The sequence below is a fragment of the Panthera pardus genome, unplaced genomic scaffold, assembly GCF_024362965.1.
Source record: "Panthera pardus isolate Hobbes unplaced genomic scaffold, ASM2436296v1 HiC_scaffold_27, whole genome shotgun sequence".
Taxonomy (NCBI): Eukaryota; Metazoa; Chordata; class Mammalia; order Carnivora; family Felidae; genus Panthera; species Panthera pardus.
In genome coordinates, this window is record NW_026526843.1 from 29583032 (window position 1) to 29600342 (window position 17311).

At 42.7% G+C, this 17311-nt stretch overlaps 1 protein-coding gene across 4 annotated transcripts; it reads left to right on the plus strand.

Annotated features, from left to right (window-relative positions):
• Nucleotides 1-1396: 1396 nt before the first annotated feature.
• Nucleotides 1397-17311, plus strand: UPF3B (UPF3B regulator of nonsense mediated mRNA decay). Of its 4 annotated transcripts, none has more exons than XM_053892106.1 (11): nucleotides 1397-1797; nucleotides 2760-2866; nucleotides 3032-3138; nucleotides 6805-6903; nucleotides 8642-8752; nucleotides 9757-9800; nucleotides 10292-10474; nucleotides 10879-10917; nucleotides 12794-12954; nucleotides 13291-13659; nucleotides 16281-16394. In XM_053892106.1, the coding sequence occupies exons 1-10, from the start codon at nucleotides 1642-1644 to the stop codon at nucleotides 13655-13657; spliced, it is 1374 nt and encodes a 457-aa protein (XP_053748081.1). In that variant the 5' UTR covers nucleotides 1397-1641; the 3' UTR covers nucleotides 13658-13659; nucleotides 16281-16394. The 4 variants fall into 4 exon arrangements, with proteins under 4 accessions (XP_053748081.1, XP_053748079.1, XP_053748080.1 ...); XM_053892104.1 differs by having other exon boundaries at nucleotides 1399-1797; nucleotides 13291-13597; nucleotides 16281-17311; XM_053892107.1 differs by lacking the exon at nucleotides 1397-1797 and adding an exon at nucleotides 1900-1987 and having other exon boundaries at nucleotides 13291-13597; nucleotides 16281-17311.

Sequence of the window (17311 nt, forward strand, 5' to 3'; positions counted from 1 at the left end):
CTCAGGTCACGATCTCGCGGTCTGTGAGTTCGAGCCCCGCATCGGGCTTTGTGCTGACAGCTCGGAGCCTGGAGCCTGCTTCGGATTCTGTCTGTCTGTCTGTCTGTCTGTCTCTCTCTCTGCCCCTCCCCCACTTGTGTTCTGTCTCTGTCTCTCAAAAATAAATAAAAATGTAAAAAAAAAAAAAATAATGGTGGTCTTAGAGTCAATGGTATCTTTGGTTTCATGAAATATAATTGCTCTCTCATTTAGGGAGCATTTCAAATTTTTCAAATTTTGCATTTTTTTTCAAATTTTGCATTTTTTTTAAATTTGGAGGGGGCTGAACTTTATTGAAGTTTTTGAACTTTATTGAACTTTATTGAACTTTATTGAAGTTTACTGAAAATAATATCCGCCAATTTTAAGTGTACAATTAAACGAGTTTACACAAATGCGTGCAGTCATGTAACCATCAGCACAATCATGATAAAGAGCATTTTCATCACTCCAAAATGTTTCCTGGGGTCTCTCTGTGGTCAATCCTTTCTCCCTACCCCTATCCCCAAGCAATCATTGATCTGCCATCTAGCACTATAGTTTTACCTTTCCTAAAATTTCCGATAAATGAGATTGTACAGCCTGTACTCTCTTTGCGTCTGGGTCTTTTCACTCAGCATAATCATTCTGCGATTCATTCATGTTGACAGACGTTATCAGTTCATTTTCACTGTTGAGTATTATTTCACTCTGTGGATGTGCCACATTTTGTTTGCTCGTTCGCCAGTTGGCAGACATTTGGATCGTCTCCAGTTTGGGGCTATTATAAAAAGCGAATAATTGACCTTTTTCAAAGCGGGAGAAAGCGTAATCCCATGTAAAGCAAGTGGGTTTTATTTTATTTTCTCCTCATGAAGCATGAGAGAATTCTTTTACTTAAAAAAGGATAAGGGAAACAAATCTCATACATTTTGGTCATATTAGTCCTTTAAATACCAGTGAACGGTGAGTGTTCATTAAGTATCTGTGAATCCTAATCAGGGTAAGGAAAGGAAATGCCAAAGTTGCTCAGAGTACACTTTAGAATGAATGATAGAAAATACAAGTCTAAAAAAAGAAAACACAAGTCGCTCCCCCAGTGAGATAAACTTTGGATAACATTGGGCTACTGGAGGAAAACGAAGCCTGCAGAACCTATCTTTTGACCTGAAAAACACTAAACTTTCGAGAGTCAAGATTCCACTTACTTACAGATAGGAATACTGACCCATCTGTGGCTCCAGACGCCTGGCTAGGAGGAGCTAGCTGCGTTGTATGCCGGGATTTGTAGTCCTCGAAAGAGTCGTTCTAGCCAAGATGGCGGAGTTGCTAATGACGTGCGAAGAGCGGCCCCGAGGGAGTCTGGGCCACCAGGGGATTGGGCTGTGCGGACCTTCCGCCGGCGGGAAGTTAAGACCAGGTGCTAAGACCTTTCTATCAAAGGAAGCCTGGCGCCCTGAAGTCTCGCGAGATCCTGGCCGGGCCCAATGGAACGCGGGGCCTGGTTTATCACTAGGGGCGTTTGTTGGGGGCGGAGCTAGACGGGAGTGGGCCGGGCGTCGTAGGTGCCCGGCGTAGCGGCGTTTAGGCCGAGCTGCGGTTCTCAGGAGCGAAGCCGTGGCCATGAAGGAGGAGAAGGATCACAGGCCTAAAGAGAAACGAGTAACCCTGTTGACTCCCCCGGGGGCCACGGGCAGCAGCGGTGGAGCTTCGGGGGACAGCGCCAAAGGGGAAGATAAGCAGGATCGAAATAAGGAGAAGAAGGAGGCGCTGAGCAAGGTGCCTGGCCGGCTGTTGGCCCGGGAGAGGGCGGGACGGGTCCGCCACCCGCGAGGATGGTTGGGAGTGGGGCCGCCCTCTTTCCCCTCCCAGTCTGCCCCTCTGTTTCTTTACCTGAGTGAAAATCGCGTCACCTAGTCTTCATCCACTCGCCCGAGATCGAGGGAGCCCCTGTCGGCCAAGCCCCGGGGTACGAGTGAGGGAAAAGGGAGGGATTCCTAGATGAGAAGGTGGAAATCCGAGCTGTGAGAAGAGTGCAAGAGGGATCGATAGTAAAGAGAATGAGGAATTAGAAGGTTAATGGGGGTGGGGGTGGGGGGGGTGGATTATTAAATAGTGAAGGGGCCATCGGGGGTGGGAGTAGTTTGTGACCAGAGTAGTAATGGAGGCGAGTTGAGCGGGAGTGGGGGGATTCATGGTCGGAGGGGGGGGGGGGGGGGGGGCGGGGCGGGTTCATCTTATTTTGGGAGCAATAAGGAACTTTTGGTATTCCTTAGCGTTTTGAATTCTCTATGCTGAATGCGGAAGGATTCTGTTTTAGGATATGTTGGCTGTGGTAAGGGGATCATAAGTCAAATGTTCATGGTACCCACAAAAGACCAGGATTGGCCTATTAATGTCTTGTTACTACATCTGTCGAAAAATGGGTGATAGAAAATGATGCAAAAACCTGGTAAACGGCTGGGTTCTGTTTAACAGAACCTAAGATTTTCCTTGCTCTCTGCTGTTCTTATTTCAAGAGTTTGTAATAAAAACCAACCAAACAAACAAAAAAACCCAAAAACAAAACGTTAGTCAAGATTAGTCTTGACTAATTCTGAACATTAGAATAATTTTCTACTGGGTTTTTAATATGTGAGCTCATCCTTTAAAGACCAACTTTTTTTCAGGGATGGTGATTCTTTCAGGTATGACAGGAAATGGATTTGTACTAATTTCATTTTCCTTGTTCGTTTCTTAAGGTGGTCATTCGGAGATTACCTCCCACTTTGACCAAGGAGCAGCTTCAGGAACATCTTCAGCCTATGCCGGAGCATGATTATTTTGAGTTTTTTTCTAATGATACTAGGTAAAATGAATAAATAAAAGAGGGCGGGGGTAAATGAAAATTTTTCTTTCATTCTTTTTTGCCCTACTGTTTCCATTTGATTTTTGAGCCTGTCTCTTTAATATATGCATACTTGTAATTCAGACACCTGCAAGCACATTTACATAATTGCTTTCCTCTCTGCAGTCTGTATCCTCATATGTATGCCAGAGCATACATCAACTTTAAAAACCAAGAGGACATTATTTTGTTCAGGGATCGCTTTGATGGTTATGTATTCCTTGACAATAAAGGTGAGTCCTTGTAACTGAAGGGGAGTTTCTTTGTCATTTGTATGTTTAAGACAATGTGTGTATCACAGTGTTTTCTCAGTGCCTTCGTAGCTTTTCTAAAACTCGGTGATAAAATGTGCAGCCTCTAAAGAGTTTTACACATTTACTAAGCTTATTGCAGTCTTATAAATAGATGTGTGACTTTTCACAGCCCTTGGATATTTTTATTAACCTGTTATTTCTGTAGTTTGACCGACTGAATGAAATTGCCACTGTTTTCTCTTCCTGTGGCCAATTTTTTTCGCCCTGGATTAGGCGATCTGTTGTTCTATTTACCAGCTTCAACAGCAATACTGATAAACGGCTCTTTAAACCTGTACAACAAATTTTAAATATTTACTTGTCATCTCACTTCAAGGACCAACATTGATTGATTTAGGTTAAATCCTTTAAGCCAGTAATTCCCAGTTGGGAACACTGTTCAACGTTCCGATTCGTATTTGTGCTTAAAACATCCAACTTCACGATCTCCCACTTTGTATCCAGGATTCTATAGGGAAGAAAAACTTCTGCCTTAACTCTCTTTATTATCTGCCACTTGCAACATTGTAGCTAGAGGATATCCATGCTGCTATTTCCCACTTCCTTTTTTGTCTTGTAACTGTTATAGGCAAGCAAAGTATTTTTTTGTTGGACTGTTTTTCAGTATTACTTCAGAGTTGGTAAAAATGAAATCTTTGTGAGGGAACATGCCAGGAAAAGTTGAAGGATTTCCACTGTGTTTCACCAGATTTTATTAATCCCCGTGCCCCCACAGACCCCTGAAACCACTTACTTCTCCACTCCCAACTTTATTCCACTAGATAGCAATGTTTTCCTGGAAACCTGAGTTATGTTTAACTTTTTTCCTCTCTTTTTTATCCCTTATATTTAAACAAGGGATGAATTTTTCCAGTTTATTTTTTAATGTCTTGTTCATCTACTCATTAGTACTTTTCACACTGTGTCCTTGCCTCCCAACGCTTAGACAACCCATTGTCTTTAAACTTACAGAATTTTCCTTTTTTTTCATTTCTGTATAAGTCAGTCTGTTACACTGCCATGAAATTAATGTTTTTGAAAATAGTGATTTAAGATAGCAGTTACGGGGGGCGGGGCGGGGGGGGGGGAGTCCAAATTCTATAGCCTGGTAGTCAGGGTCCTTCATAGGCTGGCCTCACTTCTGGGGTTTTTGTTTGTTTTTTTGATTTTTCAGCCTCTCTTCCACAATTCCTTCTGCTTTAGTCTGATTTATTTATTCCTTCTCAAATATATCAGTTAATAAACTAATCTGATTCTGTATTCAGTAGGATTTCCAAAATCATGCTTCCTCCCTGACTTCTTTGTGATGCCCTGTGGTCATTTCTATTTATTCTATTCTGGCTTATGTCTACATGCCAATGATAGTATTTTATACCCTTTATGACATCATTCTATAACAGGGGTCTGGTGTATTTTCTTTTTCCAGCAGTCACTTGGGTATTTTTTTACTGAGCTACAATTCACATACCATAAAATTCCATGGTTTTTAGTATATTCACAAAGTTGTACAACCATCACCACGATGTAATTCCAGAATGTTTTTATTACTCCAAAAAGAATCCTATAACCATTAGTCCTCTCCCCTCCTTCCTCCTGTAGATATCTCCTAGAAACAGATTTATACAGTATGTAGCCTTTGTGACTGCTTCTTTTACTTAACGTGTTTGCCAGGTTCGTCCATGTTGTAGCCTATAATCATTACCTCATTCCTTTTTTTTCATACACATTTTTTAAAAATTGTGGTAAAATACACAAAATTTACCATCTTAACCATTTGAATTCTGCAGTTCAGTTGAGTACATTCACACTGTGCAACCAATTCCTAGAACCTGTTTATCTTGCAGGACTGGAACTCTATACCCATTAAACAATAAATCCCCATTTCTTCCTCCCCCCCAGCCTCTGGCAACTATCATTCTACCTCTATGAGCCATCATTCTGTCTCCATAAAGTTGGCCATTCTAGGTACCTCATACGAGTGGAACCACATCGTGTCTGACTTTCTGTGATTGGCTTGTTTATTTAGCATAATGTTCTCAAGGTTGAGCCATGTAGGGTGGGTCAGAAACTCCTTTTTAAGCCTAAGTAATATTCCATCGTATGTAAATACTACATTTTGCTTAACCATTTCTCCGTTGGAGGACATTTGGGTTGCTCCCACCTTTTGGCTATTGCGAATAATGCTCCCACGAACGTGGGTGTACAAATATCTACGCAAGTCTCTGCTTTCGCTTCTTTTGAATATATACCTGAAGGTGGAGTTGCCGGGTCATATGGTCATTCTAGTTTTAATTTTTTGGAGGAGCCACCATATTGTTTTCCATAACAACCGCACCATTTTGTGTTCCTACCAGTAATGCACGAGGGTTCTAATTTCTTCATGTCTTCGTAAACACTTGTTAGTCTCTGTGGTTTTTTTGTTTTTTTTTTCTTTAGTAGCTACCTTTCTAATGGGTGTGAGGTGATCGCTCATTGTGGTTTTGATTTGCATTTCCCTAATGATCAGTGAGGTAATATTTTAATCTTTTCATATGCTTGTTAGCCATTTATATATCACCTCTGTAGAAATGTCTATTCAAGTCCTTTGAACATTTTTCAATTGGGTTTTTTGTTGCTGGGGAGTTGTAGGAGTTATTTATATATTTTGTATATATTGACCCCTTATCAGATGTATGATTTACAAATATTTTCTCCCATTCTGTGGGTTGCCTTTGTACTCTGTTAACTTGTCCCTTAGATAAACAAAAGTTTTTCATTTTGATGTAGTTCAATTATCGATTTTTCACTTTTATTGACTGTGCTTTTGCTGTCTCCTGGCATATTTTTTATAACAGCTTTATTGAGCTATAATTCATATGCCATAAAAGTCACCCTCTTAAAGTGTACAGTTCAGTGGGTTTTAGTATATTCACAGAGTTGTGCAGCCATCACCACAATCTGATCTTAGAATACATTTCGCTCTCCAAAGAGAAACCCCGTATTCATTAGCTCTCACTCTCCATTCTCCCCCAACTATGCCCCAGCTCTAGGTGGCCACTAATCTTCTTTGTATCTCTACAGATTTGCCTATTCTAGAGATTCCTGATGTATTTTAAAAAATATTTTTAAATGTTTCTTTTTTGAGAGAGCACGAGTGGGGAAGGAGCAGAATCCAAAGCAGGCTCCAGGCTCCAAGCTGTCGGCACAGAGCCCAATGCAGGGCCTGAACTCACGAACTGTGAGATCATGACCTGAGCCAAAGTCGGACACTGAACCGACTGAGCCACCCAGGCGCCCCTCTGATGTATGTTTTAAATGAACATTGATTTATAGATTTTTTCCCCCTCATATCAAAATATCACACTTTAAAAGTTGAAGTTAAATGATTATTTTACTTTCCTGCCATATCTTTTCGTTATGTTATCAGTGTGAAATTGGGGCTCCTTTGGTAACATACTGATTTGAGTTGTGCCCATGTGATTTGTGCCCTTGTGATTTATTCCCATTGAGGGGCCCTATTCAGTTGACTGCTGTCAAAGGAGGCCTAGAGAATGGTGGGTTGACTCTCTTGTATCCACTTTTGGCTTTTTTGTTGTTATAGCAAGTGTGGTATTTTTTTCTAAACAGGTCAGGAATATCCTGCCATAGTAGAATTTGCACCTTTTCAAAAAGCTGCAAAAAAGAAGACTAAGAAAAGAGATACCAAAGTTGGGACTATCGATGATGGTACAGTATAGCTCTAGTTATGTAATGCTGTCGCCCTGGGTTTTTTAAAAAAATGACTACCTTTGTGGGAATTAATTGGATTCCAGTCTTTTAAATAGGAAAACACACAGAATAAAGTTTGTGAGAAATGTAATTCACTGGTGAAAGCTTTGCTTAATTGTCGGAATAGAAGTGGGTTTCCTGTAGAGTTCCCGCTCTTTGGCTGGTGCCATCTCGTTCCTTCACCATCAAGCGATATAGCATTGACTCGAGCAGTAAATTACCTTTGGCTTGTTGATTGGAAGACAATGGTGAAAAATCAGATGTATCAAAGTACAACTCTTGGAGGTCTCAATGTATTTTATGATGATGATTATTTATTTATTTATTTATTTATTTTTTAACGTTTATTTTTATTTTTGAGAGACAGAGACAGCATGAGTGGGAGAGGGGCAGAGAGGGACAGAGACCCAGAATCTGAAGCAGGCTCCAGGCTCTGAGCTGACAGCACAGAGCCCGACATGGGGCTCGAACCCACGAGCCGTGAGATCATGACCTGAGCCGAAGCCGGACGCTCAACCGACTGAGCCACCCAGGCGCCCCTTATTTATTTCTTTTGGTTTCCATTTTTATAGAGAGGGAAGGTTTATCATTGAGAGCTGGGATGGAAAGTTTTCTGTACTTGAGGAACATAACCTAAAGTAGTGGAAGTGGCTAGTCCTATTTTCCTAGGCTTTGAATATGCAGTTAACTGCACACATAGTAATTACATTGAACTGGAATACGGGAACTGAAAAACTGGAATAATTGCCACGTAAGGTAAACTGGATCCAGATTTTGAGCTCTGTGTAATGTTATGTTGGATATGGACTTAGCTGTAGCATTTTATATCTGATATTTTGGAATCCTCTAGTTTGATTTCCATTACTTATTATTATAGTGGGTATTATAAAGAAAACACAGAAAAGGTTCAACACACAGCTAGTGACTGATTATATCATAGATTCGGATCTGGAAGACTAGATCAAGTGACATGCCCCACAGTGCACAGAAACTCCAAATACCAGCAATGGGATGACGCCAATGTGTTACCCTTTCTGATGTCAGATGCGTCGAGAAAACTCCAGGAATCATCAGCTCCAGTGCAACATCTAGGACATCCCCCCTCAATATGTTGGGTTTACTTAATGTGTATTTATTTTTGAGAGACACAGAGCACGAGCAGGGGAGGGGCAGAGACAGAGAGGGAGACAACAGAATCTGAAACAGGCTCCGAGCTGTCAGCACAGAGCCCGATGCGGGGCTCGAACTCGGGACCGGTGAGGTCGTGACCTGAGCCGAAGCCAGCCGCTTAACCGACTGAGCCACCCAGGCGCCCCGTGTTGGGTTTACTTAAAGTGAGGGATGCCCATACAGGAATTGCTTACGTGCCATCTGTAATACTGTGAAGGTCCCATAACGACAACTTGCAGTTCTCACGTAAGTGTGAGTCTGGATTAGGTGGACAGTGACTTTTAAAAGCAAACTACTTAACATGCCTGGAGGTTCTGTTACAACGTGTGGTGTCTGCTTATCCCTGACTTGATGTCGTACCAGGCTCCCTTAGTGAGCATAGGGAATAGGAGTTCCGAGAGTAATAGGCCAATAAAGCCCTAAACGGTCTAGTGGGTATGTTTAGGTTTATTTTTAATCTTCCATGATGTAGAAAGTTTTTTTTTAAAGTCTGCTATATTTTCTGTTTACCGAAACAATTATTTAGATCCAGAATATAGGAAATTTTTGGAAAGTTATGCTGCAGATAATGAGAAAATGACATCTACTCCAGAGACACTGCTAGAGGAAATAGAAGCAAAAAATAGAGAATTAATAGGTAAGTGGGCAACAGGAATTAAGGGCAACGGCTTTTTCATCAGAAGACCTGACTCCTACTTCTGTCACTTGCTAGCTGTGTGACCAGGGGGAAGGCCCTAACTTCTCTGAGCCTCTGTGCTATAAAGTACAGACGATAATACCTGCCTCACAGGATTATGTAAATGCATCGATAAGATGGGAAAAATGCTCCGTGACCTATTTTAATGCCACATAAATATAAGCAGAAAAAGTTTGAAGACTCATGGGACGTTTTGACGTCGGCAGGCCTTTAAAGATCAATTGGTATTTTCTGGTAACAAGCAGCTCACATTCCCGAAAAACATGTGAACTGCAAATATCAAAAAATGAAGTCAGTTACTGCCAAATTGAAAACTCCTTGAGAAATTCTAGTTTGGACGTTGGCCCTAGCAGTAAATTGTCACTCCTCTCTCAGCTCCAAACATAAGCATAGCCCCTGACCCAGGATTTCCACTCCTAGGAATTTATCCAAAGGAAGTAGGCTTTCAAAAATGCTAACTACAAGGCTAGATAGCATTGTTCAGGATATTGGAAATTAAATTATTTTTCTAAAATGGATCTTATTAATGGATGCAGAGTCTAAGCCCATCTCTGATAATTTCCTTAGAATAAATTCCTGGAAGTGGAATTATGGGGACAAAAAGATGAGATATTTTTAGCGCCTTCCCCCAGTTTCTTCCCAGTTGAACAAATTTTATTGCCGTCCGAAACAAGAGACTATCCTTTGCACTTAATTCTCACTGACACTGGGAATTAGTCTGTTAAAAAACTGCTTGAATTTGGATTTCTTCACTTTTGAAAAAAGTATTTCAAACCTTCAGAATTGAAGTAAACTACCGTAAAACTCTTTTCTGATAATGTACTCGTGAACTGTTTTAAGGGGTATAGTTTTCCCACCTTGGGTGGTTGGCAGGGAATGTCAGAAAATGGAATCCTTTCTAGGGGTTGATAAGTATTATTAATAATCTGTTTACATTTATGTAGCTAAAAAGACAACCCCACTTTTGAGCTTCCTGAAAAACAAGCAGGTAAACCTTTTGTTTTTATAGTTCTCTCGATACTTTATATTTTCACTCGTTCGTAGTCCATAAGCATACAAGCATTGAATTGGGATCCTAGTGGAGAAACAGCTACCTTTTCTACCGTGATTCTTTGAAAGATGCGGCTCATTGGCCTCACCCTCTGGCCCTCTCCTTCGTGTTGTTGGGCCAAGGATGCGCTCTGCAAACCCAGAGAGTCTTTAGCTTATTCCAGAGACACTCCCTTGGTTTTCTAAAAGCCTCTGGAAATACGGCATGTAGGCAACAGTGGGGAGACTCTGATACTGGCAGGCCCTGGTCTTTATTCTCAGATTCTCAGTGGGGTGGCGAGGGGGTTAAAGAGGTAGAAAGTAGGTAGCAGCCACTTTGTAGAAAGTAGGAAAGACAATCCCGTCTAGTGGGTGCCCGCCATAACTTGTGGATTAGGTTTTTGGTGATGATTACCTTGTTGGAAGGCTTATGTGGATGTTTCTTTCCAGAGAATGAGAGAAGAAAAAAGAGAAGAAAGAAGGAGGCGAGAAATAGAAAGAAAAAGGCAAAGAGAAGAAGAGAGGAGGAAGTGGAAGGAAGAAGAAAAACGAAAAAGGAAAGATATAGAAAAGCTAAAGAAGATAGACAGAGTTCCAGAAAGGGACAAATTAAAGGACGAACCAAAGATAAAGGTATGAAAATGATGTGAGCTGACTGCATGTTGCTAAAAATTGCATGTACTTCTTTAGCTATGCATGCATCTTGTGCTGTTGTAAACATGATTTTTTTTTAATTTGTTTTTGTCTTTGTGGGGGCGGGGGAGGAGGTGAACCAATAGAAATCCTTCCTATGATGCGAATGGTATCGTTTTTAAAAATTCAAGATAATCTAAAAGAATTAAGTAATTTACATGATACTTTTTCATGAAGATCTGTTATTTTTGTCGCAGAAAATGTTCAATGTTTGGATTATTATTCTCCGTTCTTCATGAGTAAGGGCTTAGGGCTGGCTGGCATGAATTACGGGTTTTATTCAGCTTTTCCTTCATATTTGATACATGAAGTTGCCTCATCTGTTTGTTTTCCACTGTCTTCAGGTACACAGGTTTCTGTTACAAGCTGTGAATCAGAAAAATGTAAGGACCCAAGTACATGATACAGAGCACCTAGTATCATGTCACACACACAGGTCTTAGTTCATAATAAGTCCTTTTGGTGGTGGTGGTAGTGATACCTGTAGAAAACTCCTTCCAACTGACTTGAGTCTTCTTGAAATCTGAGCCATTTTCAATTCCTACCTTAGAAGGAAGCCCCAATGACTTCCTGCTGCTCCGCTGGGTACCCGGAAGCTTTAACAATCTACGGCTAGAGGACAACCATGCCTAAATCGCTCTTTCTTTCCATATGCCTCTCCTAACGGGCTGCCTTGTGGGAGTATTAGGGATAAATCTAGCCTGTGTTACACGCTTCCCTTTCACATGATTCTCCCCGTTACCGTCTCTCATCTGCCTGGGGATCTGGGAGCAGCTGATTGTGATGAACGCATCGCACCTAGGAAGAGGCGAGCTTGTAGAAAGCTCCCAGCCTCACCGCTTCCCTTCTGAGGGCATGGCTGAGGCAGCTCTTGCTTCCAGCAAACTTCCTGGGGAAGTACTGCCTAGTCCTTCGGAGAAAGGGAAAATCTCACAGAGGTGGTGGCAGGGTCTCCTCCTCTTACCTCCTCAAAATGAAGCAGTTTACGGCCAGAGCGTGTTCCCCCAAGTCTCTCCTGGGCTCATTACAGGCGATAAGGAGCTTGGGCAGCAGGGTGGGGAGATTCCCATCTTAATTCTTTCTAGCGATCTCTCTCTCTCTGTCTGCCGTGGCACAAGTGACCTGACTTGCTGTTCCTATCAGCAAGGCAGAAGGTTGAGCCAGCCATACTAGAAACTTTCACGATTGTTCTTAATAGAGTAATGAACATCCTGGCTTCTAACAAAGATGTTCATTAGAAAAAATAAGAACACTTCCAATGAAACCTGCACGTGGTATCCTCACTACATCGATGCTCCGTAGCGTCCAGTTTCGACTGGCCGTTTGCCGTGGCTACGTGCTGCAGGCCTTCATGCTCAAGTCTTTCTTGTGGTGCTTTGCCTCTTGCTTGCTGACTCGTGTGATGCCTTCACCCTGAGATGAACCTTTGTATGATGCCTTCGCTCTGAGACTCGAAATTCTTCTATTCTGCCTAAGAATCACTCTGAATATCCAACACTTGGGGATATTCTAGAGAGGTTTGTGGCAGCGATGGGAGAAAGAGACTGTTTTGTTAGCAATTTGGACTTCATAAGGCACGTTTATTTTAGAACTGCGTTTTGTCGTATATATGCGTGTCATATATATGCATGTGTATGTATATATATGTGACATTGAGCAGAGTTCCTACTCCGTAGAGACGGAACCTCACCGTTCTGTGAGGCCTTTGGATTTTTAAATCAAATGATGAAAATTATGTTTGATCGTACCATCATAAGTGTGTTATTCTCAGGCTCAAGGCAGAATTATTCTTGCAATGGATCCCTCCTTTGGTGACAAAGGTATCGGTCACTCCAAGCACGACAGGCAAACGGCTGTCCAACATTACTGTCCAACAGTAATGATCTGCCCGGCATCTTCGATTTGTGGCCTATTTTCCCATCAAGTTACATCAGTATGCTAGCTGGCTGCAGAAGGCATACTTGGAAGTGTGCACTGTTTCACTAAAAGGTTGACCCATTTCAAGCCAAAGGAGTCTTGATCCTATTGCCACAAGTGATTAAACCACCTGGAGTGGATAACACTTTCCACGTTCATAGCATCCTTTTAGTCAATTACTGCTCTCCGTGCACTAGTTCTTAACCTGGAAGTTTAAGAGTAGCTGCAGAAAAAGGCCTCCTGTAGCCTAAATTTAAAACACTTGGAATATTGTTTTCTCGGGTAGAATCAGAAGAGAATGTCCTACCCTTGAAAATAAGAATACATTTGTTCTCTTTAAAGCTACTCAAGAAGCCAGAAAAGGGAGATGAAAAAGAATTAGACAAAAGAGAAAAAGCCAAGAAACTAGACAAAGAGAATCTGAACGATGAAAGAGCCAGCGGGCAAAGTTGTACACTGCCCAAGCGCTCTGACGGCGAGCCTAAAGACGAAAAGCCTAAGAGGTCAGTGGCCGAGGGCTCCTTGGGACACTCCGTTTTCAGCCTGTTTCAACGTGCCAGTTTTACCGCTGTGTCCTGGCTGGTGCCCGAAGGGGGGCGGGAGTGCAGGGGATGAGGAGGAAAGCTTTCAGATATTCTAGCATCTTAGTCTGTCTGGGCGAACGAACCTTTGGGTTTTGTTACTGGTTTTCAAAACGCTCGCGTTTTTTCACCCTGCTCCAAAAGCACAAGGTCACCTGTCGTGGCCGCGTCCTAACCGGAGCGCCTCCGTGCACGGGAGCAGGCCACAGGGAGCAGGCGGCGTTTGGAGGTGCCATCTGAGATCTGTTCCCCACGCAGGCCCGAAGACGAGGGCGGCCGAGACTACCGGGACCGGGAGCGGGAGCGGGAGCGGGACTACGAGCGGGACCAAGAGCGCCTCCTGCGGGAGAGGGAGAGGCTGAAGCGGCAGGAAGAGGAGCGCCGCAGGCAGAAGGAGCGTTATGAGAAGGAGAAGGCTTTTAAGAGGAAGGAAGAGGAAATGAAAAAAGAGAAAGAAGCGGTTCGGGACAAAGGAAAGAAGCCGGAAAGTACCGAATCCGTAGGCAGCTCCGAAAAAACTGAAAAGAAAGAGGAAGTGGTTAAGAGAGATCGCATAAGAAACAAGGTGGTGCTTTTTGTTCTGTTTGTTTCCATGAGGACTTTTGCTCTCCTCTCGCACGTGTAGAGGCGAGGGCCAGCTCGCTGTGTGTGGCAGACTTTTTACAGGGGATCTTTAACTGTCTGCAACCTTTTTTCGGTCTCGGTGCGGTCCTTTGATTAACTTCTTGTAGGCATTTCAGACACACACAAAAGTAGAACAGAGAAGAACAAGACACACGCTTCAGCAGTTACCGGCTCCCGGCCAGGCTTTCTACTCTACCCCATCCCTGCCCCTACTGATGCTTGTCAGGCAGATCTTAGACACAGAATTTCTTCTTTAAATACGTCGATATTAGAGACAGAGATTCTTTTTCTTCATAGAACCCCGGTCGCATTTTCACACCAACCCCACCCCCCCCAACACACACTAGTAAGTCCTCAGCGCCCTACCTACTGCGTTTTTCCCAGTCGCCTCATTAGTAACTTCTTGATAGGCTCCAAGCAAGGTCCACCAATTGTATTGTATCCTTAGGTCTCTTTTAACCTAAACAATCCCCCCTCCTTCTGTTTTCCTGCCCTTTATTTGCTGCAGAAACCACTTTGTCCTGTGGAACTCTCAGCTCTAAATGGTCTACCTTCTACGTTTCCTTGAAAACTGGTAGTTCTATCTTGAAAAACAGGGGTCGGCCGATTTTTTTTCTGTAAAGGGCCAGATGGTAAGCGCTGTAGGCCTTGTGGGCCATATGGTCTCTATCACAACCACTAAGCTCCGTAGGAAAGCAGGTATAGAGAATATGAAAAGAGTGAGTACGGCTGTGTGCCACACTCTGTTCATGAAAACAGGCGGCTCCTCACCCACAGGCCTGAATATATTCAGGCTCAATTTTTGGCGAGAACACTTCATAGATGGAGGGGCGCCTGGCTGGCTCGGTCGGTAGAGCACGCGACTCTTGATCTCGGGGTTGTGGGTTCGAGCCCCGTGTTGCATATAGAGGTTACTTAAAAATAAGATAATTAAAAAAAAAAAAAAAAAAAAAGAATACTTCATAGACGGGTGTTGTGTACTTCCTATTGTATGATGTCAGGAAACATGTGATGCCCGGGCGCCCCATTAGTGTAATGCTATGATCAATCAATAGCAATTGCATTGTGGTTATGGAATAGGATGTCCTTGTTCTTAGGGTATACAAGCTGAAATATTTAGGGATGAAGGGTCATGATGTGTGCAACTTACTCTCAAATGGAAAACAATGCGTACTAGAGGCTGAAAAAGCACGTGACAAAACGTTCATAATTGCGAATCCAGGAGAAGGGTACTAGGTGTTCACTATGCAGGTTTTGCGACATTTCTATAGATTTAAAATTTCTCAGGGTGAAAAAATTGAACAAACAACCAATCAGTAGGTTCAGGTATTGTAAGCCTGACCCATGTATTCTAAACATTTTTGGCCTGAAATTCAGTTTATCCAGGAAAGGCAAGATAGACACTTGATCCTTTCCCTTTATGCACCGGCATTCAGAGTAATGAGTTGGGGTCCCAGCAACTTCTAGGTCATCCGTGAGTTTTGCCTTGTCATAAGAACTTGTGGATTTAGAAATATTTGATGGATTCCAACTTGCTTTTATCAGTTAATCATCCTTGTTGACGTTTAAATTGTCCCATCTTTGCACAGCGGGAGCCCCATCATCCGTTTCTTCAAATACTGTGCAGGAGTCTTTATCTGTTTTAACATCTCATCTTATAAAAATATTGAGACATTTTGCTGGAATTATTCAGTTGAGACTAATGCTTTAAGGCTAGCTTTCAGACGCCAGGGAGAAAGGGTAAGGAAGGCTCATGTAATCTTTTTGTTGAGTTCTAAAAAGGACCTATACATCTAAGTTTTCCAGGATCACACTATCATAAACCACACGCATGACTTGAACCGAGAGGTACATGATGACTTTGTTGAGGCTTATTAGGAATTGGAGATCGAAAGAGCCACCTAGAGAGTCTCAAGCTGGGGTGTTAAACTGTCATACGTGAATTAAGAAATAGCCATGCTTTGTGGCAAGTTGCATGGGATATGAGCTCGTAATTTCAGGGGGGTCTTCACTAAGACTTTGCATTGTTTTTTTTAAGGTTTTTATTTATTTGAGAGAGAGAGAGAGAGAGAGAGAGAGAGAATCCCAAGCAGACTGTGTGCTGATAGCCTGTCTACTGTGGGTCTAGAACTCACGAACTGTGAGATCAGGACCTGAGCCGAAATCCAGTCAGACACCTAACCGACTGAGCCACGCAGGCGCCCCAAGGCTTTGCCTTCTTCATTTTGGTTTTCCTCCTAAAACTTTGCTATGTGGTAGCGAATGTTAAAGTCCATTTACGGATGAGGAGGAGAGATAGGCAATGGCTGAGGTTTCCAAGTAAAGAAAATTCAAGCTAATTCAGCTCATCTTGAGATGGTTATAAAAATTAGACTTATCGGAAACTTACCCTCAGCGTACACAATAATACTTAATAAACGGTTGCTTTTCTTTGGAGAGAGGGGAAAGGAGGCGGGAGGTTAAAAGCAAGTTAACCATCAACACTGTCGTGTCCTGTGCCCTCACGTTTCTGGTCTCGTAGGGGTTGTTTCGGGGTACATACCAACCTATAATTCGTGCCTCCGAAGACCCCCTGGGAATGTCTGGCGGCGATGTCGTGACATTAACGTTTCATTTTACTTCAGGATCGCCCGGCAATGCAGCTTTACCAGCCAGGAGCTCGAAGCCGAAACCGACTCTGTCCGCCTGATGACGGCACCAAGTCTGGAGATGCGGCGCTAGAAAAGAAGCAGGAAAGTGGTATTAGCCATAGGAAAGAAGGAGGAGAGGAGTGATAAGTCCAAACGGCCTTAGGTGTCCTGACTGTCTAGGCAGCCAAAGAGCATGTATTAAGCAATCCAGAAGTGCCTTCAGGGCAAAGGAATAGAGACAGAGGAAGGGATCGCTGGGCTGGTGAGGTACACTGCAGAGGAGTATGTTCTTTTTTTTTTTTTTTCTTTTTTTTGCGTCCGAGCAGGAGCCCGGTTGCAGGTTCAGGTTGGAAATACAATTTCACTTTCTTATGCAGTTCCTACAAAGTCATTTTAAAGTGTCAAAGATGAGGGAGGGGCCACGCAGTGCGGTTTGCAGGCAGGAAATGTCCAGTGAGGAGTTAATTAGGCGCGACACGAGGAGAGTCAAAAAAGACAGCTCGTTCTGTAATCAAAGGTTTTGGTCAAACCCTGGATTGAACTTTTCTGAATCCGAGTGGAACAGAGTCACTGTGAAGTCTTGTTCAGATCTAATTACATTCATTGTTGGTGATAACTGTTGACCGTGTAGCGTAGACGCAACGAGCATGTAATTGTAGTACAAGGACAGTGAAGGGTATAACACGTTTGCGCCTGTGCAAAAACTTAATTATGTCGTGTCTATATCCTGGGTCCTGAAGTTTTGGGATTAGTTGTAGTTTTTTATTTGCTTATGTGAGCTTAGCGCCAAGAATATTTTTAAACCTCTCCTTTTTGCCTTTAGCGATTTTGATATTAATGAGTAAAATTTAACCTGTGTTCGGTTCTTGACAATCCAGTCTTTGTTTTATCTTAGGTCCGATGATCTGAGGGCAGACCCTCTCCAGGAAGGAAACTGCACCAATTTCTGTTCCTGTCAAATAGCTACTTTTAGTCCTAGCTTGTTTTGCATTGATGTCAATAAATACCAATATCACTCAAGTATG